Source organism: Entelurus aequoreus, linkage group LG11 (assembly GCF_033978785.1).
Source record: "Entelurus aequoreus isolate RoL-2023_Sb linkage group LG11, RoL_Eaeq_v1.1, whole genome shotgun sequence".
NCBI classification, from domain to species: Eukaryota; Metazoa; Chordata; class Actinopteri; order Syngnathiformes; family Syngnathidae; genus Entelurus; species Entelurus aequoreus.
Genome location: NC_084741.1, coordinates 61,346,992 through 61,374,554, shown reverse-complemented (window position 1 = coordinate 61,374,554; position 27,563 = coordinate 61,346,992). Strand labels below are relative to the sequence as shown.

At 37.9% G+C, this 27,563-nt stretch overlaps 1 protein-coding gene across 1 annotated transcript; it reads right to left on the bottom strand.

The window, feature by feature from the left end:
- Positions 1–13,876: 13,876 nt before the first annotated feature.
- Positions 13,877–26,407, bottom strand: LOC133660752 (cell surface glycoprotein 1-like). Its single transcript, XM_062064332.1, has 3 exons — positions 26,003–26,407; positions 19,373–20,503; positions 13,877–15,375 (listed from the first exon to the last, which is right to left on the bottom strand). Exons 1-3 carry the CDS (start codon positions 26,088–26,090, stop codon positions 15,353–15,355), a joined length of 1,242 nt encoding a protein of 413 aa, XP_061920316.1. The 5' UTR covers positions 26,091–26,407; the 3' UTR covers positions 13,877–15,352.
- Between the last annotated feature and the right edge of the window lie 1,156 nt (positions 26,408–27,563).

The following is a 27,563-nucleotide window of genomic DNA, read 5'->3' as shown; positions in this document are numbered from 1 at the left end:
GAATTATTTACATTATTTACATTATTTACAATCCGGGGTGTGGGATATGGAGGGTGGTGTGGGTGTGGGTGGGGGGGGGGGTTAGGTTTGGTTGGTATCAACACTTCAGTCATCAACAATCAGCATCAACAATTGCATCATCAGAGAAATGGATATTGAAACAGTGTAGGACTGACTTGGTAGGATATGTACAGCAAGTAGTGAACATAGAGAGAGAGATCAGGAAGTATAAGAAAACGTGTCTACATTTGATTGTTTACATTTGATTATTTACAATCCAAAGAGGTATTATGTGGAAGGGAGGGTGTTACTTTAGGGTTGTAGTTGCCTGGAGGTGTTCTTTTAGTGCAGTTTTGAAGGAGGATAGAGATGCCCTTTCTTTTACAAATGTTGGGAGCGCATTCCTTATTGATGTGGCATAAAAAGAGAATGAGTTAAGACCTTTGTTAGATTGGAATCTGGGTTTAACGTGGTTAGTGGAGATCCCTCTGGTGTCGTGGTTATGGCGGTTATTTACGTTAAGGAAGTAGTTTGACATGTACTTCGGTATCAGGGAGGTGTAGCAGATTTTATAGACTAGGCTCAGTGCAAGTTGTTTTACTCTGTCCTCCACCCTGAGCCAGCCCACTTTGTAGAAGTGGGTAGGAGTGAGGTGTGATCTGGGGTGGAGGTCTAGCAGTAATCTGACTAGCTTGTTCTGGGATGTTTGCAGTCTAGATTTGAGGGTTTTGGAGGTGCTAGGGTACCAGGAGGTGCAAGCGTAATCGAAAAAGGGTTGAATGAGAGTTCCCGCTAGAATCTTCATGGTGCTTTTGTTGACCAGAGAGGAGATTCTATAGAGAAATCTTGTTCGTTGGTTGACCTTTTTGATTACCTTGGTTGCCATTTTATCACAGGAAAGATTAGCCTCTAGAGAGGAACCTAGGTAGGTGACCTCATCTTTCCTGGTGATAACAATGTCACCCACTTTTATAGTGAAGTCGTTGACTTTCTTAAGGTTGATGTGGGACCCAAATGACAGATGTAGTTGTTTCACTTAAATCAGCACACCCATGTTCAAATAATCCGTCTTTATTTGAGGAAATATGTAACGTTTACACAACATTTGCGCGGAAAAATATGCAAAGAAAAAACATTTGATGTTTGATGTCAATAAATTATCATTAAGTGTAAAAAAACCAAAGTTTATGATTTTTTTGTAAGAGGAAAAGGGAGGAAACGATCAAATTGTCAATAGATGGAATTGATATTGAAAGGGTTTCTGAACTTAGAGTTTTAGGAGTGATACTGGATGACGGTCTGACATGGAAATCTCATTCTGCACATGTACGGAACAGGATGTCTAAGAGTATTTTTATATTAAACAAGGTAATATATGTGTTAGATTATAGGGCAATGCGTATATTGTATTGTGCACTTATATTGCCATGTATCAGCTACTGTGTGGAAGTGTGGGGGAACACATATAAGAGTAACATAAAGGCATTGTACTGTGATGAGGTGGCGACTTGTCCAGGGTGTACACCGCCTTCCGCCCGAATGCAGCTGAGATAGGCTCCAGGGACAAGCGGTAGAAAATGGATGGATGGATAAAGGCATTGTATCAACTACAGAAAAGAGCTATAAGAATTATTCATAAAGCAGATTATCTAGAACACACTAACATATTATTTATTAGTTCTGGTTTATTGAAACTACAGGAGCTAGCAAAGTTACAGACATTATGTGTCATGTTTAAGGCTAAAAGTAAAACATTAGCAGCAAATTTACTAAAAATGTTTGTCATCACTTCTGAGAATGAAGAGCATAGAAGAAAAGGTCATTTACAACATCAGTATTCAAGGACAACTTTAAAACAGATGTGTATATCAGTGGTGGGGGTTAAACTATGGAATTCTCTTTACAATGAGAAAAAAGATTGTAGAAATATATTCCAATTGAAAAAAATATATAAAGACAGAACAATAAGATTATATGATCAATAAAAAGAACTATGAAAAGAAAGAACAATAAGATCATATATGGACAGCCGTAAGTGTCTACATGTTGCTTTATATTTATTATTGTACTTATTTTTTGTCTGGTTTTGTATTTGTTTTGTATCATCCCGTTAGGTGTATATGTCTATGTTTGGAATCATTCCTGAAGGGATGGAGCTACCTGTAGGGGGTCACAAAATAATTGCCTTTACCACCCTCCTCGCACGCCGCCTGATACTGTTGAAGTGGAAGGAGGCTGTCCCCCCCTCAGTCTGCCACTGGATAAGGGATGTGCTATTAAACCTGAAGCTGGAGAAAACAAGGTATACATTACGGGGCTCTGAAAACAAGTTTTTTAAAGTGTGGAGACCTTTTTTGATTTTATTTTTTTTTACCAATCCTCTACACAAGTGCAGGAATAGCCTTAGACACGTACCTGAATATGACTGCCGACGTTTCAGGCCTTGTCATGCTGCTTCTACAGTGTGTTTCTGCTTTCAATTACTTGGTCTCAAGTGCCTTGTATTGAACATTTTTTTTGTTTTTTGTTTTTTTTCACTCTGGGTACTTTTGTACTCTTACTTTTGTTTTGTTTTTTGTTTTGCGTGACAGCAGTGGTAGGGGATGAAGAGGGTTTGGAATGTGTTGTTAATGTCAATGTGAAAATCAATAAAAAGAACTATGAAAGGAAGAACAATAAGATCATATGGACAGCCGTAACTGTCTACATGTTGCTTTATATTTATTATTTTACTTATTTTTTGTCTGGTTTTGTATCATCCCGTGAGGTGTATATTACTTTTTTTGTTCGGTTTGTACTTCATGAAGTTTTGCACTTGTGGGTTTTTTTTGTGGGTTTTTGTTTGTTTTCATTATATTTGGATGTATTTGTTTGGTTTGTATGCTTGTGAATCTGGGCTATCCATTAAGTAAGACTACTTATAATAATAATAATAATAATAATAATATAATTTATTTGTATAGAGCACTTTATATTGAATAAACAATCTCAAAGTGCTACAGTGTATTAACAAAAAAAACAAAAAAAAAACAAAAAATAAAAAAAATAAAGAAATAAATAAAAATAAAAACTAGAACAGACAAATAGTTATAGCTAGTATGCACATATCTAAAAAAAAATGATTTTTTTTTTTTTTTAAAAGGGCTTTTAAGCCTTTTTTAAAAGCATCCACAGTCTGTGGTGCCCTCAGGTAGTCAGGGAGAGCGTTCCACAGACTGGGAGCGGCGGAGCAGAAAGCCCGGTCTCCCATTGTTTGTAGCTTTTTCCTCTGAGGTTGGAGGAGGTTAGCCTTTCCGGAGCGGAGGTGTCGTGTGGAGGATTTGGGGGTGAGTAGTTCTTTGAGGTAGAGGGGGGCATTTCCATGGAGGCACTGGTGGGTTAGCAGGGAGACCTTGAATTATTATGTTGAAGAGGGCAGGAAATATAAGATTTTCTTCATGCTGTTCCTTCTCAAGCATAGGTGTGTAAATATGTGTTTAGTTGTTAAAGTTTAATTGTCTATTGATCAAAAATGCGCATCAATGAAGGAGATGAATAAAAAATGAATGCACATTTGTTGCGCGTCGAGACGGTAGTTACGGTTACCATGAATTGATTAACGTGGACCCCGACTTAAACAAGTTGAAAAACTTATTGGGATGTAACCATTTAGTGGTCAATTGTACGGAATATGTACTGAACTGTGCAATCTACTAATAAAAGTCTCAATCAATCAAACGGTCCAGTAGCAGTGATGCTCAGTGACGTCATCCCCCTCCTCCAGCATCGAGTCAAACCGAAAGTAGTGCATGGCAGGGTGTCTGTCCTTTCACCCTGGACAATATTCATGACACATTTGTGCTTTGTTTTAAAGATGTGCTATTTGGTTTTACACAGTATGAGAAAACATTTGAGAAGGAATTTTACCTTTGCAAGCTCATTATACTAGTGGCTAAGTTTTATATTCATAAATGTAAGTTTCTCAATAACCGACCTGTTTTTTTGTGCCTTTATGAAAGAATTAGAACTTTACTTTAAAACGCTTTCCACCTCTAACAACCAAAAAGCTGTGAAAATGATCATGCTGTGCTCCAAATTTGGATTATTTACGGCAGTGTTTTTCAACCTTTTTTGAGCCAATAAGGTGCATTTTTTTTCATTGAAAAAATTCCGGAGGCACACCACCAGCAGAAAACATTAAAAAATGCAGCCGATATTGACAATAAAATTGTTGGATATGAATTCAAACCATAACCAAGCATCCATCACTATAGCTCTTGTCTCAAAGTAGGTGTACTGTCACGACCTGTCACATCACGCCGTGACTTATTTGGAGTTTTTTGGTGTTTTCCTGTGTGTAGTGTTTTAGTTCTTGTCTTGCGCTCCTATTTTTTGTGGCTTTTCCTTTTTTTGGTATTTTCCTGTAGCAGTTTCATGTCTTCTTTTGAGTGCTATTCCCCGCACCTGCTTTGTTTTAGCAAACAAGTTGTGCGGACGCTATCCTTCTTTGTGGGGACATTGTTGATTGTAATTGTAATTGTCATGTTCGGATGTACTTTGTGGACGCCGTCTCCGCTCCACACGCTGTAAGTCTTTGCTGTCGTCCAGTATTTTGTTTTTGTTTACTTTGCAGCCAGATCAGTTTTAGTTTCGTTCTGCATAGCCTTCCCTTAGCTTCAATGCTTTTTTTATAGCGGCATTCGCCTTTGGTTTATTTGTGGTTTAAGCTGTCGTCTGCATATTGTAATAACGACAAACCATGTTCCCGACATCGACACCTACGACATTAGCTACTTGCTGCCACCTATTGATGGAAGAGTATAACATGGTGACTCTGCATAGTTCTAGACAACACCGACACTCAACAACGGCACATTATTTGCGGATTATAACTATTGGTTTGCAAAAAATATTTTTAGCCCAAATGGGTGAAATTACACAATTTCCCACGGCACACCAGACAATATCTCACGACACACTAGTGTGCATCTTGTTCTGTCGAGAGAAACCTCTGTAGGCATCCAACTATTGATTTGCAGATTCAAAGTGAGATATATATCGGGCACTAAATACAATTTTGCCCTCTTTAAGATAAAGTAACTATTTAAAAAAAATGAGGAAAAACAAATTTACAGAACTTGTGTGAGCCTATGGCTTTACACATACATATCTTTTGCATTCTTTTTTAGTTGCTTTATTGAGTTTCCAACCCCCTGGCGCTGTTTTGTATTTTTTCTGTACTTGTTTTGATTACTATTTCTTGCTTGTATGTAAATGTTGAATATTATAAATAAAGGTTTTAAAAATCAAAAAATAACTAAATAAAAAAACAAAACAAAACAAGTGCAAAGTTCTGTCATTTACGTTAGCCTGCTAGTTATTTCTCCTCTTTCTACTGGCTGTACTAATAATCAGGAATAGTATCAGGTAAAACACCTAACCTAATATATTGCAGTCATTTAACGTCCCTCACCTTTGAGAGAAAATTGCACTTGTTCAGTAAATAATTAAACATGGCACGCTATAATAAATTGTTTATTCATTTTTCATTGTAATTGAAATTTTACATTTTTGACTTTTTTTTAACAGTTTGACATTTTTTAAATCAATGTGCACCAAATTGTACAGAGTCACTTACCAGCCACAACAATATGGCACATTTAATCAGGTCCGACACAACTCGGGTGTCAAACTCATGGCTTGGGGGCCAGATCTGGCCCGCCACATTGTTTTATGTGGCCCACGAAAAGCCTGGAAATAATGGGTGTCAATAAAGTTCCTATTTCTTACGTCTTTGAAGTTGAAATTGTATCTGATCATGCAAAAACCTTGTATTAACATACAGTATATTCTAAATAAATGTCGGTAAAATAAAAATAAATACTTAAATATCTGCTTGACTTATGGAAAAAATATAATTATCAAATTAATAGGCAATTGTTAATTAATATCGTGCAATGATTATATTTAAAAATTCATAAATATTCACTTTGACAAGCGGCCCTCCGAGTGCAGTCATTACTGTGACGGGGCCCTCAATGAAAACAGGTTCACCCCTGCAGTATGATATCACTGTAAGTCATTTTTTATTGATACATGTTTCATGGTTATGATTTGAAACACATTATCCATCCATCCATTCATTTTCTATTAATGAATTCAAAACAGAAAGTGGATCAAGCCTTAGGTGTAAAATTTCAAAAAGCACTCTACTTCCTAACTGTTCACTTCTTGTACTGCCTTGCTCAATACTACACAGTCAGGTAGCAGTAGTCGTAGCAAACGGCCCTTAACATGACTAGAAAAGGTATTTTTTTAATCGATATTACGACATTACAAATCGATATTATTTAGTTGGAAAAAGTATCGCAATATATTACCATATCAATATTTTACCCCTCCTTGCTACCGGTTGTCATCATTTACATTACACACATTTGTTTACAATATCAACTATTTGTGCTTCTGTCATTGTCCATGGTCTACAGTATCATTCCAGTCCTCAACTGACCAGGGATCTGAGACTTTATCTTCCATGTTTGGTCTAATATTTACAAAGTACAAATTAAAGCATTTAACTTTTTAATTTATATTTTCATTTGGAGCACTTTCATTCCTAAACATCGTAAGTAGTCTGCTTTCCTACAGCCTTCCTGCATGCCCTATGTTGCCCTAATTATAGTTACTATCCTTATAGTATTAGCAAGCAATCCTGTAATTCGGGACTATGCAACTGACAGCCCGAGGGCCAAATGACATCATTCCGGCCCCGGGTTCAGTTCAAAACTCGGGAGACAAACATTTTTTACAGCAAATTCCTAATAACACTCCTGTTGTAAAGAGGAACTTGCACCGCTGTATACACATCCACACATCTTTGCATTGACATTTTAAACTTGATACCAAACTCATGACTCAGGCGTTCCTCAAGGCACCACTTTAAGTCCTCTTCTTTTTGTTGTAATGTTATTTATGTAACTAAGGTGTTGATCTAGCTTGCTTACTTCAGATGTAGTCAGTAGTCATTTGTTCAACTTCCTAAATTGTACTAGTTGTGTTCGTCAAGGTTCTATTTTTGGTCCTCTGTTTTTTTTTATCAATCAATCAATCAATCAATGTTTATTTATATAGCCCTAAATCACAAGTGTCTCAAAGGGCTGTACAAGCCACAACGACATCCTCGGTACAGAGCCCACATACGGGCAAGGAAAAACTCACCCCAGTGGGACGTCGGCGAATGACTATGAGAAACCTTGGAGAGGACCGCATATGTGGGTAACCCCCCCCCTCTAGGGGAGACCGAAAGCAACGGATGTCGAGTGGGTCTGACATAACATTGTGAAAGTCCAGTCCACAGTGGATCCAACACATCAGCGGGAGTCCAGTCCACAGCGGGGCCAACAGGAAACCATCCCGAGCGGAGACGGGTCAGCAGCGCAGAGATGTCCCCAACCGATGCACAGGCTAGTGGTCCACCCGGGGTCCCGGCTCTGGACAGCCAGCACTTCATCCATGGCCACCGGACCTATGCAACTCCCCCTCGCAAGGGACAGGGGAGAAGAGGAGAGAAGAAAAGAAACGGCAGATCAACTGGTCTAAAAAAGGGGGGGTCTATTTAAAGGCTAGATTATACAAATGAGTTTTAAGATGGGACTTAAATGCTTCTACTGAGGTAGCATCTCTAACTGTTACCGGGAGGGCATTCCAGAGTACTGGAGCCCGAATAGAAAACGCTCTATAGCCCGCAGACTTTTTTTTGGCTCTGGGAATCACTAATAAGCCGGAGTTCTTTGAACGCAGATTTCTTGTCGGGACATATGGTACAATACAATCGGCGAGATAGGCTGGAGCTAAACCGTGTAATATTTTATACGTAAGTAGTAAAACCTTAAAGTCGCATCTTAAGTGCACAGGAAGCCAGTGCAAGTGAGCCAGTATAGGCGTAATATGATCAAACTTTCTTGTTTTTGTCAAAAGCCTTGCAGCCGCATTTTGTACCAACTGTAATCTTTTAATGCTAGACATAGGGAGGCCCGAAAATAATACGTTACAGTAATCGAGACGAGACGTAACGAACGCATGAATAATGATCTCAGCGTCGCTAGTGGACAAGATGGAACGAATTTTAGCGATATTACGGAGATGAAAGAAGGCCGTTTTAGTAACACTCTTAATGTGTGACTCAAACGAGAGAGTTGGGTCGAAGATAATACCCAGATTCTTTACCGAGTCTCCTTGTTTAATTGTTTGGTTGTCAAATGTTAAGGTGGTATTATTAAATAGATGTTGGTGTCTAGCAGGACCGATAATCAGCATTTCCGTTTTCTTAGCGTTGAGTTGCAAAAAGTTAGCGGACATCCATTGTTTAATTTCATTAAGACACGCCTCCAGCTGACTACAATCCGGCGTGTTGGTCAGCTTTAGGGGCATGTAGAGTTGAGTGTCATCAGCATAACAGTGAAAGCTAACACCGTACTTGCGTATGATGTCACCCAGCGGCAGCATGTAAATACTAAAGAGTGCAGGGCCAAGAACCGAACCCTGGGGAACTCCGCACGTTACCTTGACATAGTCCGAGGTCACATTGTTATGGGAGACGCACTGCATCCTGTCAGTAAGATAAGAGTTAAACCAAGACAAGGCTAAGTCTGACATACCAATACGTGTTTTGATACGCTCTAATAAAATATTATGATCGACGGTATCGAAAGCGGCGCTAAGATCAAGAAGCAGCAACATAGATGACGCATCAGAATCCATCGTTAGCAATAGATCATTAGTCATTTTTGCGAGGGCTGTCTCTGTAGAGTGATTTGCCCTGAAACCGGATTGAAAAGGTTCACAGAGATTGTTAGTCACTAAGTGTTCATTTAGCTGCTGTGCAACAGTTTTTTCGAGAATTTTGGAAATAAACGGAAGGTGGGAGACCGGTCGGTTATCATTTGGACTATTCAACTGCTCAGTACATAACATTTTTTTTTTGCATTTTTGCAGCAGATTCTTAAAAGAATTAGAGTGTTGACCAGCTTTTTTGCAGAAGGTCCCGAAAAACAGTACAACGCTCCTCTAACTCTTACAAAATAAAAAGACCAAAATCAAATGTCCACAGTAGAGGACACTGGTTCTCTTTGGGTGGTGTGTCTCAGTTGGTAGAGCGGCCATGCCAGAAGCCTGAGGGTTCCAGGTTCGATTCCGGCTTCCGCCATCATCGTCAGTCCCCTTGTGTCCTTGGGCAAGACACTTTGCCCACCAGCTCGCAGTGCCACCCAAACTGGTTTGAATGTAGTTTAAATGTAGATAGCGGGTTTCACTATGTAAAGCGCTTGGAGTCTCTGGAGTAAAAGCTCTATATAAATACAATTCACTTTTCCGGAATATGCAAAATAACATTTCTGGAAGTGTGGCCCCCAAACCAATTTATTTGTATCATTTATATTTTTAGGCACCATGAATTGAACTGCTATTTCTGTTCTTGTGCTGGAACACCCAGAGACTATTAATTGTGGTGGCAATTTGGTAATTTTCTTCATTGATGTAGACACTATTGGTATGTGGTAGATGTTCTTACACAAAAAACACACAGACAACCACAGTTTATTTTGAAAATCCCCTGCTTACTAGGGATGGGATTTATGGCTCTTTGAAGGGAGGCGGATCTCAACGAGCCTTTCATTTCAACAACCGTTCAAAAGACTGGCTTGTTATCATATTTATTTACATTTTTTTCAACGTTTGTTTTCTTAATCAAGAAAACAATCACTAATCCCAGTTATAAGAAAGGTTGTGCAACGGAATAAATATAATTCATGCAACTATTACTTTATTGCTGGGAATTATTCTGATATATTGGCTACAATTTTATGTTTGTTTTGTTTTCATTGTAAAACTTCATTAAAGGGGAACTGCACTTTTTGGGGGAATTTTGCCTATCATTCACAATCATTATTAAAAACATGACGACGAATGGATTATTATTATTAATGCATTGTAAATATTAAATAAATACGATCAAAAGTCCACAAAAAATGGAGCCTCGGGGAGCCATTAAATTATGCGTTTAAAACCCTTACAAAAACATCCAATCACCTCCATTAGGGTTTTATATACATGATGTAAGTATACATGTAATATAGTAACGGGCACATTAATAATAAAGTTTAATATTTACGTATTTTGATCATTTTAAGCATACGCGGCGCATTGATTTCGAAAACGCATCACGACATTTGCTTTAATTTTCTTCGTCACTGATTATTACTCACTGCAGACTTCATGAGAGCCAACAAACATAATAAAACATCACTTACTGAACACTGTCTGCTGTCATTAGGATGCCGGCTGCTGGGATGTTCATATATTCCCATTTGAATAAAATATGTCTCATAATCCTCACGAGGAAACGGGGTGGGGTGCGTTAGCGCTTATAATAACAATATCACTAATACTAATAATAATATAATGATATTCAGGGCACAACATGTAAATGGAGTATTGTTGGTGCTTTTTGTTTATTTATTGGATTTTATGGGCGAAATAGTGGAGCTCCCATTAGCTCCGCTGTAAGCTGACTTTAACTTACGTTTATTTAATATTTGGAATGTACTAAAAAATCCCTACGTCCTCATGTCTTTCATAATGATTGTGATTGATAGCCAAAATTCCAAAAAAGTGCAGTTAATTAAATAAATACATAAAAATATTTAAAATATATGTTTCCTATGACTCATTATCTAGTCCATTTGCCTGTCGGGTGACGCTATATTTGCATCCATCCATCCATTTTCTACCGCTTGTCCCTTTCGGGGTCGCGGGGGGTGCTGGAGCCTATCTCAGCTGCATTCGTGCAGAAGGTGGGGTACACCCTGGACAAGTCGCCACCTCATCGCAGGGCCAACACAGATAGAGACAACATTCACACTCACATTCACACACTAGGGCCACTTTAGTGTTGCCAATCAACCTATCCCCAGGTGCATGCATGTGCATGAAAAAATCCACCACTCAAGCCAATGACTCGCGACTGCGAATCGGTTGTCATCGGTCAATTAAGAGTCGTTCAAAGCACTTGATTCGTTCGCGAACGTCACATTTCTACCACTGCTCAGATCAAAGGAGTGGGGGGATTCCTGTCTACGTCCTCCATCTGCTTCCACACCTTGCTGATGCTGAGAGATGACGGGAGCAACCACTTGAGGGCGCTGTGTCCCCATGCGCAAAACCTTTATAGTATATTTTTGGAAGCTAAACTTAAAAGTTTTTTCTATATGATAAAACTGCCTTTTTTACACCAAGTCAGCACTTTCTGCAAGTTATTTGAAAAATCGGTCTCTGGTCTTTATATTTATTTTATGTTCAGTCTTTTTGCCAGTTGGGACAAATACATTGTTCTGAGAGCGGCAGGCGGCATATACTGTATAAATATATATATACATATATACTGTATATATATATATATATATATACATATATACATATATACATATATATATATATATATATATATATATATATATATATATATATATATATATATATATACATATATACATATATATATACATATATATATATATACATACATATATATACATATATATATATATACATATATATATATACATATATATATATATACATATATATATATACATATATATATATATACATATATATATATATATATATACATATATATATATACATATATATATATATATATATATATATATATATATATATATATATATATATATATATATATATATATATATATATATATATATATATATATATATATATATATATATATATATATACATATTCACGCAGGTATTTCATGACTTCTAATGTTTTATTAATATTTTCCAACACTGTTTACCAGATAATATGTCATTTGATTGAGTTTCCATTGACACTGTAAGAGTGTAACTGACCAAAAGAACCAAAGTATTCCTCCTGGATGTTTCTGCGTATGAAGGACTGCATGGTTCAGGTTGAAGCAGTTGCTGTCTTCCTCGGCCCTCTTAAGTCTTTTCATGTGACAAATCAAAACAATGTTGTTTATAAACCTGTTGAGGAATTCATATAAAATGTCAGTAATGTTAATTATTAATAAGTCTTACTTTGTCAATAAATTCATATTTTTGGGGGGGAAAAAATTTTTTGTCAAAAAATTTTAAGTACATATTTTAAAACAATGCTGTACTTTATAAATTAAAACTTTACAATTCTTAAATCCCAACAGCTGTTCTGCAAAAGGCTTGTTATGGTTGCAACCCGCATGCGGCTCTTTAGCGCCGCCCTAGTGGCTCCCTGGAGCATTTTTAAAAAAGGATTGAAAATGGAAAAAGATGGGGGGAAAAACACTTTTTTTATTTTAGTATGTTTTTTGAGGACAAAAATTACATAAACCTTCCCAATTGTTAGAAAGCCCACTGTTTAATATGTTTAATATGAGTATTTGGTGTTAATCGTCTTGTCCTACTAATTACGGCGGTTCTTGAACTCACCATAGTGTGGACTGATGCAACAGTTTGTTTACATGTAAAATCTTCCCCTCCTTCTTTGTCTCATTTTGTCCACCAAAAGTTTCATGCTGTGCTTGAATGCACAAAGGTTCGCTTTGTTGATGTTATTGACTTGTTGGAGTGCTAATCAGGTTATTAAGGCTAGATGTTGAGACTTTTATTAGTAGATTGCACAGTACAGTACATATTCCGTTCAATTGACCACTAAATGGTAACACCCGAATAAGTTTTTCAACTTGTTTAAGTCGGGGGTCCACCTAAATCAATTCATGGTATGTACGTACATATTGCATCATTATGCCTCATGTGTATATATTTGAGCTAATTTCCTTTACTTGTATCCTCTTTTTATATCATTTAGTGTTGCATGTCTCATGACACATTATCTGTATGTAATATTGGCTGCATTTCAGATCGTTGTTTGTGTGCCATGTTGTTCCAGACCACAGCAAACATTACCTAGCTTGCCAAAGATTGTAATAAATCTATTAGAAGAAGACAGCCTGCCGCTTCCTTTAACTTGGACACACACATCTATACCTTTGGCCATTAAATGCCAGTCATTTGCAGGAGTTATCTCCCCTTCTAAGCAGCCTCTAATTTACTAAAATGTTTTCTAATGCTGTAAAAATGTGTAGAATAAATATTACATTTCAACATTTCCGTCAACAAAGATTTGCTTCAGCCTGCGACACAGTTATTGTGATAGTAGGCTATTATAGACACATACTTTGTTGTGTTGCCTTCATTATAAAACCTATACACGGCTTCTCATTTTTTGCAGCTCCAGACAGATTTATTTTTTTTGTATTTTTGGTCCAATATGGTTCTTTCAATGTTTTAGGTTGCCGACCCCTGTGTTAAGACAAATAATGTTTTTAATTTACCATAATAATGATTTGTTGGCCAACAGCTTAATATTTGTTTAGTAATTTCAAACATGCATAAAGCTACAATATAATACGAAACATATTTACAGGAGCAGGATGAAGCAGATCTTATTTAATCCCTCCCCTTTTTCTGTTTAGAAGCAACATGTGCTCACTTCCTGTCTCAATCAGTAACACCAACAACTGAATGAATAAATAAAAACATAAATATCAATGATGGATAAGCAATAAGTTGTGGTTCACAAATTGCTGGATAAGTGACAGATAAACGTCTAATTTATCAATAAAGTTGAAGATGTTTGTCCAAATGGTGAAGATGTTTGTCAAGATTCTTCTTCTGTGTAAACACTTTTGAGCAGAGATGTCGGCCGATGCTTTAAAATGTGATATCGGAAATTATCGGTATTGTTTTTTTTTGTTTTTTTTAATGTTTTTTTTTATTAAATCAACATAAAAAACACAAAATACACTTACAATTAGTGCACCAACCCAAAAAACCTCCCTCCCCCATTTACACTCATTCACACAAAAGGGTTGTTTCTTTCTGTTATTAATATTCTGGTTCCTACATTATATATCAATATAGAACAATACAGTCCGTAAGCACACATGATTGTGCGTGCTGCTGGTCCACTAATAGTACTAACCTTTAACAGTTAATTTTACTCATTTTCATTAATTACTAGTTTCTATGCAACTGTTTTTATATTGTTTTACTTTATTTTGTATTCAAGAAAATGTTTTTAATTTATTTATCTTATTTTATTTTATTAATTTTTTAAAAAAGGACCTTATCTTCACCATACCTGGTTGTCCAAATTAGGCATAATAATGTGGTAATTCCACGACTGTATATATAGGTATCGGTTGATATCGGTATCGGTAATTAAGAGTTGGACAATATCGGAATATCGGATATCTGCAAAAAAGCCATTATTGGACATCCCTACTTTTGAGTTTGTGCAGTTTTAGTCCATTGTCTGACTTCTTTGCTTAATCATTTCCATAATTTAATATATACTGAAGGTTTTAAGTGTTGTACATGCATACAAATGTTTTAAGCCAGATTTTCCTCTTTCTGGTCGGACCATGTAGGCTACGCCCCACTTTTAGGAGCTTATAAAAGGTGTTTTTTTTCTGGTAACCAATCAGTGTCAGAGTAGTTTAGACTGGATGCAGTTTTTGATATCTTTATTTAAAAAAAGCATGTTTACATACAAAAGATCACACAAATACGGTATTGTTATACCTGTGACCTGCTAGATGTTAGCATGTTAGATATTAGCATTGTCAGCGTTGACATTTTGTTGGCATTCTCCCATCATTAAAAGGTGAGAGGAATGACTTTATGTACATACTCTGGTACCTTCCTTGCAGTCCTCGCTTCAGTATTTTGGATATCATATGCTCAGCCTGGTTGTTAATGGCTCTGTTAATTTAAACATGACACTTCACATCCTATTACGTAAATGAACCATATCAGATGTTAGAAATATTACACACACACGCACACACTGTAAACAAACGTTTCAGACAGCTTAGACCTCTGAAAAAAGACAAACGTAAACTTTTTCATAGTAAAACATAAACAGGTTATTGGCACTTGTTCATGTGAGCTGGTATACTTTTCATAGCACTTTGTGATGATACATATACGGAAAGGGAACTTTTCAAAAATGTGCAGTTCGTGTTTCATCATAACATTAATTGTATTAGTTTTATTTTCATCATAGTCATTCTTTTTCATTGACCCTCGAAGGTTTTTAAAAGCAGGAATTTGGCGCAAAAGTTAGAATTTATCTGGGAATGTCCCTATAATTTGAACCTGAACTATAAGTGACAAGTTACGGCTGAACTTGTATTAAACTATCTTGTCTGGTCAGACAATACTGATAGTGTTACATTTATGTGCTTTCATCTTCTTCCCTCCAGTTTGCATGTACCTTCGGAATGTCGCTATTCTGGAGAAGGTCCTTTGCCTGGAAAGATGATAAAAACAAAACAAAAACAGTAAGAGCATGCTAACAAATGTATCTTTTCCCTTGTGGCTCTCCTTTTCCTCTCACCCCTCTCTGCTCATCGCTGTCTTAGCCGACAAGTGTTCAATAAAGGTAATAGTGATGTTAAATGTTTATCCATCCATTTCCTTCATCAATACATGTATTTCACATTGTTTTCTGCATGTAAAACTATATTTATTCTCTATTAAAAAGTTTTTTGTTAATAATTGTATCCAACTGGAACAGATTATTCAGATGTGCATGAACATTTGCCTCAGTTCTTGCACGATTTGGTCTTTGTCAGACATTTTGGAAAGGATTACTAACAAAAAAAAACTGCGGCATCATTGAAGTGATGCCAATCCAACACATTAAAACCGAAGACATTAAGATTGTGTAATGCAAAATGTGAGTATATAGCTGTCAAAACCTTTAGTAACTACTGTACATTGACTGGTGTTCTTCTGGCAGTCGCTTTAAAAACTACATTTTCCGTTTGGCTCGCACAAGAAAAACAAGGAGAGGCTAGTAATGATATCCGTGCATTCATTCTTTCATGCATAATTCCACTGTCAAACCCCCCCTCCACACCCCGGATTGTAAATAATGTAAATAATTCAATGTGATCATCTTGTGTGATGACTGTATTATGATGATAGTATATATCTGATAGTATATACCTGTATCATGAATCCATTTAAGTGGACCCCGACTTAAACAAGTTGAAAAACTTATTCGGGTGTTACCATTTAGTGGTCAATTGTAAGGAATATGTACTTCACTGTGCAACCTACTAATAAAAGTCTCAATCAATCAATCAAATTCTAGAGCGAAGGCGTCAAACTAATTTTAGTTTGGGGGCCACATGGAGAAAAATCTATTCCCAAGTGGGCCCAACTGGTAATATCATGGCATGATAACCTAAAAATAAAGACAACTTCAGATTTTTTTCTTTGTTTAAAAATAGAACACGCATGTTCTGAAAATGTTGTTTTTTTTACACTTACATGTTGCGGTTCTATCTTAATTTGTCGTTATTTATACGTTCTAAATAAATGATGTGATAATGTTCATCGGTCAAACAGGTGGAATTGAGTGGCAGATTTTTAAAATGCTCTAATTGGTGTTCATTTTTAATCTATCAAGATAAAATATTCATATCAAAATTCAACTACTGGATGTTATTTATGTATTTTACTAATTTTCCTCAACGGTTGTCCTAACATGTGGTTTATTCTGTACACATCATCTACACAGATACAAGGAATTGCTATAACGACATCCAGTGGACACATTTAGAACAGCAGTTTCTTTCATTCAAGGATTTCAGCTCATTTTTATACTTGGCAAACTCATCCCGTGGCCCGGGTAAGCCGTGTTCGGCCAGATCAGGCCTGCAGGCCATATGTTTGACACTTCTGTTCTAGAGAAAAAGTACCATTAAAAAGTTATGCAACAAGACCAGCTTTAAACGCATGTTGTGCCCAGCTGAGCCATGGGAGTAATGTGTGTTCCCAGCTAACAATGTTGGTCCTCTTTCTCAGAGACTAAAGAATTCCAGATTTATACGCTCACCAAATAATGATTGTCGGTTGCTTCTCTTTTAGGAGAAATACATTTTTACATTTATGTGATGTACATTGTTGGTATTTAAAAAAAATATATTCTAAGTAGTATTCGGCAATTGTTATAGTTAAACCTGTTATTGAAAACCAAGTTAAAACCTGTTGTGCAAACAGGATAAATCTAATCAGAATGTGTCTTAGCACACATCACTTCTCATGGTCACATACTATTTGCTCCAATTGTGTTTTTACCCTGCCCAACGTTTCAGTTGAAGTGAATTTGTATTTGGCAAATGGGTATCTTCTTCCTTGAAATTACACAAAAGTACTATTGTTTATTGTGAGACCAACATGCTAACTCAGGGGTCCCCAAACTTTTTGACTCGGGGGCCGCATTGGGTTAAAAAAAATTTGGCCGGGGGCCGGGCTGTGTGTGTGTGTGTGTGTGTGTTTGTGTATATATATATGTATATATATGTCCTGAAAATTTGCGCAAGTCCGCCACTGTAGTCCGTGGCAATCCCGTAGTCGATAAGCTTCTTTTTTTCACTATCTTCTTGTTATGGCGTATTCACCCTCTGCTGTTGCTATTTCTAATATAAAGTAGCGTAAAGTTCAAACTTATATCTCGCTATGGAAGCACTAAAAACTACCAGTGTAGTGAGTTTACATAATTCACCCACGGAACTTTAGTTATTAGAGTTCCAGTCGGATGCTTTTTCACGGGACACATTTCCGGCCTTGTTGATGCACTAGTGAGCCACGGATGAGGAGATGCTGCTCCGTTATTGATTTAAGTAAAGTCTGAATTTCATTAAAAGAGTTTGCTCCATCTTTTGACACTTCATCCACTCCCGTCCTTGCACGCTACACCGCTACAACAAAGATGACGGGGAGAAGACGCTGTCGAAGGTGGGCCACGTAAATAAGACCGCCCACAGAACGGCGCATCCTGAAGCGACTGTCAGAAAGCGACATGAAGATGGTCTGTAAAACATAATCTATGCAACATTTTGACCAAAGAACCACCATTACATAGTATGTAGACCACAAGGAAGTATTTTAGATTTAGACAAAATATCATAATATGACCTGAATAAGGTCCTGAAAATATGGTACACAAACACAGGTGCCAACAGGTAAGAAATGTTGGTTTTGCATGATATGATCCCTTTAAAGCAAAGTTTGGACACAAAAAGGTACAATGTAAAGCTTCAGGAACCTGCCTCTTTAAAATCAAAATGAAATGGAATCCTAATTAACACGATACACAGCCTTTATCCTCCCTAGTATTTACTGATAATTACGTCAAAAAAGTGAATGTCATTAAAAGGTGGCCTTCAAGACCCTGGTAATGTCAGTCATCCTATACTTGTACATCTGTGATGACTGGAATGTGGTTGGTCTTGCAGAGCATTTTTCTTACGTAATGTGAAGCTTATGTGCGCGTGCCTGACTAACAATGTCTTCTTTTCTCCAAACAATGTAGTTTAGACCAGAGATATGTCGAAGACCGTGGAACAATTCAGTGTGTGTTTTTGGGTTGCTAGCCATCAACGTGTTGGGTATCTGGTAACGCCATGGTAACAAATCCGCATGGTTGGGTATTTGCTGAAAGCCGAACGTCAATACACTCAATAACAACTTGATAGCTAAGTGTCTTTTATCCTTAATCGTTGACGTGGACGTAAAGAAGATCTTATCACCTCTCTGCACCTGTGCTGACAGGCTCAGTGCACAAGTCTGTTTAGATTCGTCAGGCATTTCATGCAGTGAACATGTTCTTCGCTGCTTCTTCCAACATGCTAGTCATTCATTATTTAACAGGTTTAGACACGATATGACATCTTGGTGTCCTAGTATGTTTGACATGTAATAACTACAGTGTATGTTAATGAACGCAAACCTGTAAAAACTGTCATCAACTATCAGTCGTATTAACTTGAAGGGCATGAAAACAACCACTTTATAACAACACACATGGTACTTCTTGTGTTGTTTCACTACTTCACATTCAAGCTAGCTTAGCGGTTAGCATGGCTTCTTGTCTCCTCCTGCTGTGTTTTGCTCTGTATGTGTCGACACTTGTTCTGGATTACTTTATTTAACATACCTTAATAATCCATATTTGGACGTTCACAATCATGCATGTACAAATCGTTATGCATCTAAGAATCGATAATTTCCCCTACCCTTCAAAGTTGTAATTTGACTTTTTTATATCTGAACCAAAATGTAATGGGTTCTAGCCCAGCACATGTGCTACCCCTCCTGCAAGTGTCATGGGCATTGGTCGTGTGTTTTATAGCGGAATCCATCTAACTAAATAGTTAACAACAAACCAAACAACATCTCTTGCCTTTGTTTTTGTCTGAATTTATAAAAATTAAATTTCAGTCAGTGTTACATACCTTCTGACAACGATTTGCAGACTTGACCAGCAGCAACTGGTGCCAAAGTGGCTTCAGAGTCTGTTTGTGTAGGCTCAGGTGCAGGAACCTCTACGGCAGCATCGCTCTGCCCTGAACATGGAGATGTTTCAGAAGTTGGTTCATCTTTTAAAATGTCCTTTGTTTTGGTTTCTGAAAGCAATGGTGAAGATACCAGGACTTTCAAGTCTGTTTTTTCAGCTACTGCTGCAGGCCTCTGATCAAAGGTAGCATTGGTGGTTTCTGCTTGTGTGGAATTTTCTGAGGGCATCATAAGAGCTTTGTTGTGCTCTTCATTCCCATGTTGTTGCTCTGCTTTTGTATCATCTGTCACTTCAAATGAAGGAGGCATCTCTGGAATGGATGCCACTGCGATCCCTGTATGTATTACAGCTTCCACCGATTCACTGGGAGCTGAGGATTCAGTGGTAGAAGCTTCACTTGGTATTGTTTTACTGGGTGCCACCTCATGTGAAACAGGAGTTCCAACTGGTATTTCTGAGGTTGGAAGTTGTAGAGAACTATCCATGGACACGTCAAAAGGAGAAGGCTTATCAGCAGGGACATCAATTACTGACTCCTGTGTGACTGGCACCACAGGTTTGACAGGAGGCTCCTCAGGAGAGGTCTCACTTGGGATAGTCTGCTCTACAGCCTGCACTGGTTCAACAACTTCTACCTGAGACTTTAGCTCTTCTTCAACAGATTCTATTTCAGGAGCATCTGTCTTTCCTGTTTCAGCATGGACCCCAGCCTTCATCTCTTTAACATCTTCTACAGCCTGCTCCATGTCAACACCTTCCACGGCAGGAATCTCCACTGACGCCTCACAAAGAGATTCGACCATCACATGTTCCTCTTCCACGACAGTGGCGGCTTCTTCTTCTTCTATTCCAGCAACCAAATCCCGCTCTTCAACGTTGAAGGGTTCTGGTTGTGGCTGAGGAAGAGCCAACAGCTCTTCCCCAGACCCCAGATCCTCTTCAGCCTCAATTGCCATCAACACAGCATTTTCCCCATCATCAGCTTCCAGTTGAAGATCATCTGCTAAGGCACACGCAGGCAACAGTGTCTGGTCCTGGATGGTTTCTGCAATGACGCCATTTCTAACAGCTGTCAAGAGAGGGACAAGCAAAGACGGGAAGATTTATAACTATGGAGAATTGATAACCTTTGTGAACAGTCTATGGTGATATGTAATAACTCAGCAACACTATCAATCTTGACAACCCTGTGACCTCAAACAACAACAACTACAGGGACCTGATGTTGACTCAATAACTGTATGGGACATTCTGTGTGTGGGAAAATTGACACTGAGCATGGTTTCTCTAATCACCTCCAGTACGTTAAAGGCCTACTGAAACCCACTACTACCGACCACACAGTCTGATAGTTTATATATCAATGATGAAATCTTAACATTGCAACACATGCCAATACGGCCGGGTTAACTTATAAAGTGCAATTTTAAATTTCCCGCTAAACTTCCGGTTTAAAACGTCTTTGGATGATGACGTATGCGCGTGACGTAAGCAGTGGAACAGAAGTATCGGTAGCCCATTGAATACAATACAAAATAGCTCTGTTTTCATCTCATAATTCCACAGTATTCTGGACATCTGTGTTAGTGAATCTTTTGCAATTTGTTTAATGAACAATGAAGACTGCAAAGAAGAAAGTTGTAGGTGGGATCGGTGTATTAGCGGCGGACTACAGCAACACAACCAGGAAGACTTTGACTCGGATAGCAGATGCGCTAGCCGGCGCTAGCCGACGCTAGCCGATGCTAGCCACCGACCGCACGGATGATCGTGGTGAAGTCCTTCGTCCTTCCGTCGATCGCTGGAACGCAGGTGAGCACGGGTGTTGATGAGCAGATGAGGGCTGGCTGGCGTAGGTGGAGCACTAATGTTTTTATCACAGCTCTGTGAGGTCCCGTTATACTAAGTTAGCTTCAATGGCATCGTTAGCAACAGCATTTTTAAGCTTCGCCAAGCTGGAAAGCATTAACCGTGTATTTACATGTCCCTGGTTTAATAGTATTGTTGATCTTCTGTCTATCCTTCCAGTCAGGGATTTATTTATTTTGTTTCTATATGCAGTTAAGCACGATGCTATCACGTTAGCTCCGTAGCTAAAGTGTTTCGTCGATGTATTGTCGTGGAGATAAAAGTCACTGTGAATGTCCATTTTGTGTTCTCGACTCTCATTTTCAAGAGGATATAGTATCTGAGGTGGTTTAAAATACAAATCCGTGATCCACAACAGAAAAAGGAGAGAGTGTGGAATCCAAAGAGCCAGCTTGTACCTAAGTTACGGTCAGAGCGAAAAAAGATATGTCTTGCACTGCATTCTAATCCTTAACTCTAACGTTCCTCATCCACGAATCTTTCATCCTCGCTCAAATTAATGGGGTAATCGTCGCTTTCTCGGTCTGAATCGCTCTAGCTGCATTAAAAACAATATGAAAATATGAGGAGGCTATCAACTGACTACGTCACGCTACTTCCGGTAGGGGCAAGGCTTTTTTTAATCAGATACCAAAAGTTGCAATCTTTATCGTCGTTGTTCTCTACTAAATCCTTTCAGCAAAAATATGGCAATATCGCAAAATGATCAAGTATGACACATAGAATGGATCTGCTATCCCCGTTTAAATAAAAAAAAATCATTTCAGTAGTCCTTTAAGATCATATAAACTGTGGTTGCCTTGAAATGCACTATTTGAACAATAAGGCACAAAGAATGCACAGAAAATTGAGAAGATATGCTTTCATTTCCTCAGTTTAAAGAGAGATTTATTAAAGTTAAGTCCTGGATGCTCGGCAAGGCACGCTCAGAGGAAATGAGGCACTTATGATGAAGGCTTTTCTGAGACACACCTCATCTTCACTCACATTCTACTGACTTAAAATTGTATGTGTAAACACACTATCTGCTTTTGGGTAAATCTACCAAAGACAAACAAGCATAGAGAACTCACGATTCAATTTGATTCTTGCAAATTATTATTTGGCATACAAATGATAATGAAACCTTTTTTAAAACAGGTTACAGGTTAAAAATGCTCCTCATGGCTGCAGATGTATGACGTATTCGCACAGCAAGTAAGCACGGAAATGGGAGTATGATAATAATCGTGAAAATTTACATTTTACTGTCACACCTGGTGCATTGATATTTCAAGTCAACGTCAACATAATTTAATATAAAGTCTCATTTCTAAAGGTTGGTACTTGCAAAACCAAATGTGTGTTCCTTGCACAACAACATTTTTGAGGCAGTGACAACTGTAGACTCAAATTCACATTTCATTCCACTATGTATTAAACTTAAATTATGTATACGCTTCATCACAAAACCAGTCACATTATTTGTGACCTTATGAAATCAAGTAACCACTTTTACTTGTATCGACACCCCTTTTCATACCAAGTGTGTGCTTATCGTATTATAATGGGGGATGGCGTGGCGCAGTTGGGAGAGTGGCTGTGCCAGCAACCTGAGGGTTCCTGGTTCGATCCCCACCTTCTACCAACCTCGTCACGTCCGTTGTGTCCTTGAGCAAGACACTTCACCCTTGCTCCTGATGGGTCGTGGTTAGGGCCTTGCATGGCAGCTCCCGCCATCAGTGTGTGAATGTGTGTGTGAATGGGTGAATGTGGAAATAGTGTCAAAGCGTTTTGAGTACCTTGAAGGTAGAAAAGCGCTATACAAGTATAACCCATATAATGTTTCCATTAATTTTTTGTACTTTTTAGAGGCTGTATAGTACTTCGGTACTATATTTGGTATGATTCATTAGTATCGCGGTACTATGCCAATACCGGCATACCGTACAACCCTAATCAGCAGTCAGCATCTGTAAAGGCTTTAATTTGGGTCGAGAATCAATGCCTTTATGGACAAACCCCTAGGGCGGGGGTCGGCAACCCGCGGCTCTAGAGCCGCATGCGGCTCTTTAGCGCCGCCCTAGTGGCTCTCTGGAGATTTTTCAAAAATGTATGAAGAATGGAAAAAGATGAGGGGAAAAAAATTCTATTTTTTTGTTTTAGTATGGTTTCTGTATGAGGACAAACATGACACAAACCTCCCTAATTGTTATAAAGCACACTGTTTATATTAAATATGCTTCACTCATTCGAGTATTTTGCGAGCGCCGCTTTGTCCTACTTATTTTGGCGGTCCTTGAACTCACCGTATAGTTTGTTTACATGTTTAACTTTCTCCGACTTTCTAGGACGTGTTTTATGCCACTTTTTCTGTCTCATTTTGTCCGCCACACTTCCAACGTTGTGCGTGAGTGCACAAGGGTGAGTTTTGTTGATGTTATTGACTTGTGTGGAGTGCTAATCAGACATATTTGGTCACTGCATGACTGCAAGCTAATCGATGCTAACATGCTATTTAGGCTAGCGACATGTACATATTGCATCATTATGCCTCATTTGTAGCTATATTTGAGGTCATTTAGTTTCCTTTAAGTCCTCTTAATTCAATTTATATCTCATGACACATGTAATATGGCTTAATTTTTGCGGCTCCAGACAGATTTGTTTTTGTATTTTTGGTCCAATATGGCTCTTTCAACATTTTGGGTTGCCGACCCCTGCCCTAGGGGAAGTTGACCCAGCACAAGTGAATTTTGGGGTGATTACTACTCAGGCCCCTGGCTAAAATTGGGCTCTAAAATGTCTTCCATTGTACAAATGACAATATGTAATGCTATGTGAGCTGTGTTCAGTTATACTGTATTAATAAGCACAACAGTATTTTAACTTCATTCTCAGGTGTTGGATTGTAAACACATCCTCTTAATGTAAACCATTTCAATCATGTAGCACCTACATCAAGTAGAAAGCTGGTTGCAGAGTGAAAAGTGTACAAAGAGTTTCTGCATGGACGACTGGTGTGTCAACATGATTTGTCTGCCAAAGATGACAGACATTGCAGTCAAAACAGAGACATGGTTGGTTGGCAACAAAGGGGGTGGAGGTCAGAGCCAGACAAGGGGTGTGAGGGAGGGGATGGGACCACTAGTGACTTGGATGGCGTACAAATGGTTTATGTGTAATGCACTCACATTGCATTATCTCAACTGGGAAAACCTTGCATCTTTTAAGCCTAAAATATTCAGTCAATGCCCCAAAAGGGTACAGTATTAGAAAATGTTGCCGCATGCTTTGTATCCACGTCAAGAAGGGAATCCAGCATTTACACATTTAAATCAAGTTCAATCCAAGACTGGTAGACTGGTGCTTCAACAAGAGCAGAGAAACTAACAATAGCAGGGTCTGTCATACATGAACAGTATGTGGAGAGGGTTTGTGCAAAGCTGTGCATTGCTTAGTGGAAAGGCGTAAAGATTCCCTTTACTTGTTGAAATAAAAGAAAATAATGATTTATCAACGAACCTAATGCATCTACCGGGAACTAATAATTTGGATGCCAACTCAATGCTTTAAACTGCAAATGAGGGAAACCAAAACAAAAGTATCACACGCAACCAAGAAGGTTTTGATTTCCACAGTAAGCATAGAGTAGAAGGCAACGTATGACCGAATACCATCTTAAATAAGTACAGTATGCCTCAAAAAAGTGTCAAAGGACATGATAAAGGTTGTTTTAAAAAGAGGTAGTCTTTGAAATATGGACACAAATTCAACAAAACTGCAAATAAAACACTAAGCACTCTCATTCAAGTACCTTTCATTTTTACGGCATGTCTTAAGTCTTAACGGACCTTAAGTGTTTCAGCCAACTGGCCTTCATCAGAGGTTCACACCATGCAACAAACCATATTGGTCTTTAACGATACACTTTTACGATTTGAGCTACAATATCACTATTTATAGACTAGTATCTGATGGTAGTGATGTATAAACTCTTAACTGCTTGTGAAAAAAATAAATACTCAGTGTGTACAAATTGCATGTAGATATTAGCGTATACCCACCGTTACTTAGGTGGATATATGAAAATACTAAATGTCAGGAGCCCTGAAAAATACTTTTCTAATCAGACAGCTGACAATTTCATATTTGTTGCTGGACATTGTTCTCCAGAGTTGAGGCTCAGCAACTGTTACATGTGTTGAAAATCACATTTCTTCAAAATGCAATTTTGTTCTAAAGTAATTCAATAATGCACTCAATATACTCTGTGTTTCTGAAGAGAAAAAAATGGGGCTGCGTTGTGGGAAAGGAAATAAATTTGGCCTATTTGAAGGTAATTAATTTATAGAGTACAGAAAATACCTAATACCTCTGCAACCACAATAACCATAATGTTGAATAAATAGCTATTGCAATTGTATACATTACATTGTGCAGGGGCATATCTACACAATCTAAACGATAGTATGTTTAAGAAACATGCTTCGGAGCAACCAAGTAAAAAAAAAATCACAAATTGCTTAAATGTGTTTCTGAATCCTAAAGATACAAAAAATCTATAGTTTTCAGTATTACCCCATGAAGTGAGACATCACACAAGACATTACAAAGCAATATGCAGAAGATACACAACTCTAAGAAAATGAGTGAGACTAAACCTATCAACATGTACAACACCTTGTGGGTGTTTACAGGTAAAGTATTTCAAACTTACCCACTGTATCTCCATTGCTCTCCTCAGGCTTCGTGGCTGGTCTTTTTTCTTGATCGACATTCTCTGCACTGGATGAGGAGCAGCCCATATTTCCTGAACAAAACTTTACATAAAATAGATGAATGAAAAGGTAGTGAACTATTACTACAGCAGATATGAAGTGTGTGTGTTAGTGACCAAATGCACAACTACACTTTCTGCACCATTATGTCTGTGTGTGTGTGTGTGTTCGTGTGTGTGTGACCATCTATTGCCTGCTGTCCCCCTAACAACGATCTGTTGTTCATGCACATGCTCAAACTGTAGAGAAGGAGGAGGCATACATACCATTATCAGAGTGTTTCCTCTCCTTCCTGTAGAAAAGATTCTCCACCTGGTGGTAATGTCTATGGCAGCATGTGAGCAATGAGACTGTTGGGTAAATGAGACCTTGCACCAAATCGATTTGCGTCCGCAGGAAATAAAATGTAAAAATGCATGATAAAAATAACTGGCCTTTTTTTTTTTTTTTTTTAATCAAGCAAAGTGTCCTACCCAATGATTGGATTGTATATTAATTCAATTAATACATTTTAAAATATTAATTTAAACTACCTTGGACAAATTTCTATAAAATATAATCTACATCCTTTTTCCTGCAATATTTTTTACATAGTTCTGTTTTTCCTTTTCTTTTAAAACAACAGTTTTGTTAAAATTCCGACTTTAGTCGTATCCAAGCAGGGCCGGCCCGTGGCATAGGCCGTATAGGCAAATGCTAAGGGTGCCGTCCATCAGGGGGCGCCACGCCAGTGCCACAAATGTTGGAGAAAAAAAATAAAAAATACAAAAATACAAAAGTTGGTACTATTATTTTTAAATACAAAAAATAATCCCACGTTAATTAAAATGCAAAGTAAAGCCTATTTAATAGAAATATTATTTGTTACAACCTTACAAATCCCCCCCCACCCCCGCCCCCCCCCCCCCCCCCCCTCGGTGCGCCCCCTCCCTTCCCGTATCATGACTCTTTTTGGACGTCACCACATCAAAAAATCAACGCAAGATGTCAAAACGGCCAAAACTGTCAGGTGCCCAGGGAAGAAAAAAGAGAAAAGAAGAGGAGAAACGAGAAAAAGACGGGGGTAGCAGGGAGGTAACGTTAGCCTACATGAAATTATTTGTCTGTTACAGAATGTGATAGTAACCTGGCTTTTTAGCATTAAGCTAATGTTACATGATTCGGCAATTGCTAATCAATAAATAGCTAGTTCTGTTTTAATGTCGGGTTAATATTGTGGAGGGGGCTAAGTTGTTATGGAAAATAAAAATGTAACGTTAGGTAATTACTAGGGATGTCCGATAATGGCTTTTTGCCAATATCCGATATTCCGATATTGTCCAACTCTTTAATTGCTGATACCGATATCAACCGATACCGATATCAACCGATATATGCAGTCGTAGAATTAACACATTATTATGCCTAATTTGGACAACCATGTATGGTGAAGATAAGGTACTTTTTAAAAATAATAATAAAATAAGATAACTAAATTAAAAACATTTTCTTGAATAAAAA

What these genes read in the sequence shown, in the direction of transcription:
- LOC133660752 (XM_062064332.1), bottom strand. Translation starts at nt 26,090, where the DNA reads ATGGGCTGCTCCTCATCCAGTGCAGAGAATGTCGATCAAGAAAAAAGA. An exon ending in GAGCAATGGAGATACAGTGG is followed by an intron (nt 20,504 to 26,002) that starts GTAAGTTTGAAA and finishes CTCTCTTGACAG; the next exon opens with CTGTTAGAAATGGCGTCATT. An exon ending in CTGCAAATCGTTGTCAGAAG is followed by an intron (nt 15,376 to 19,372) that starts GTATGTAACACT and finishes TCATCTTTCCAG; the next exon opens with GCAAAGGACCTTCTCCAGAA.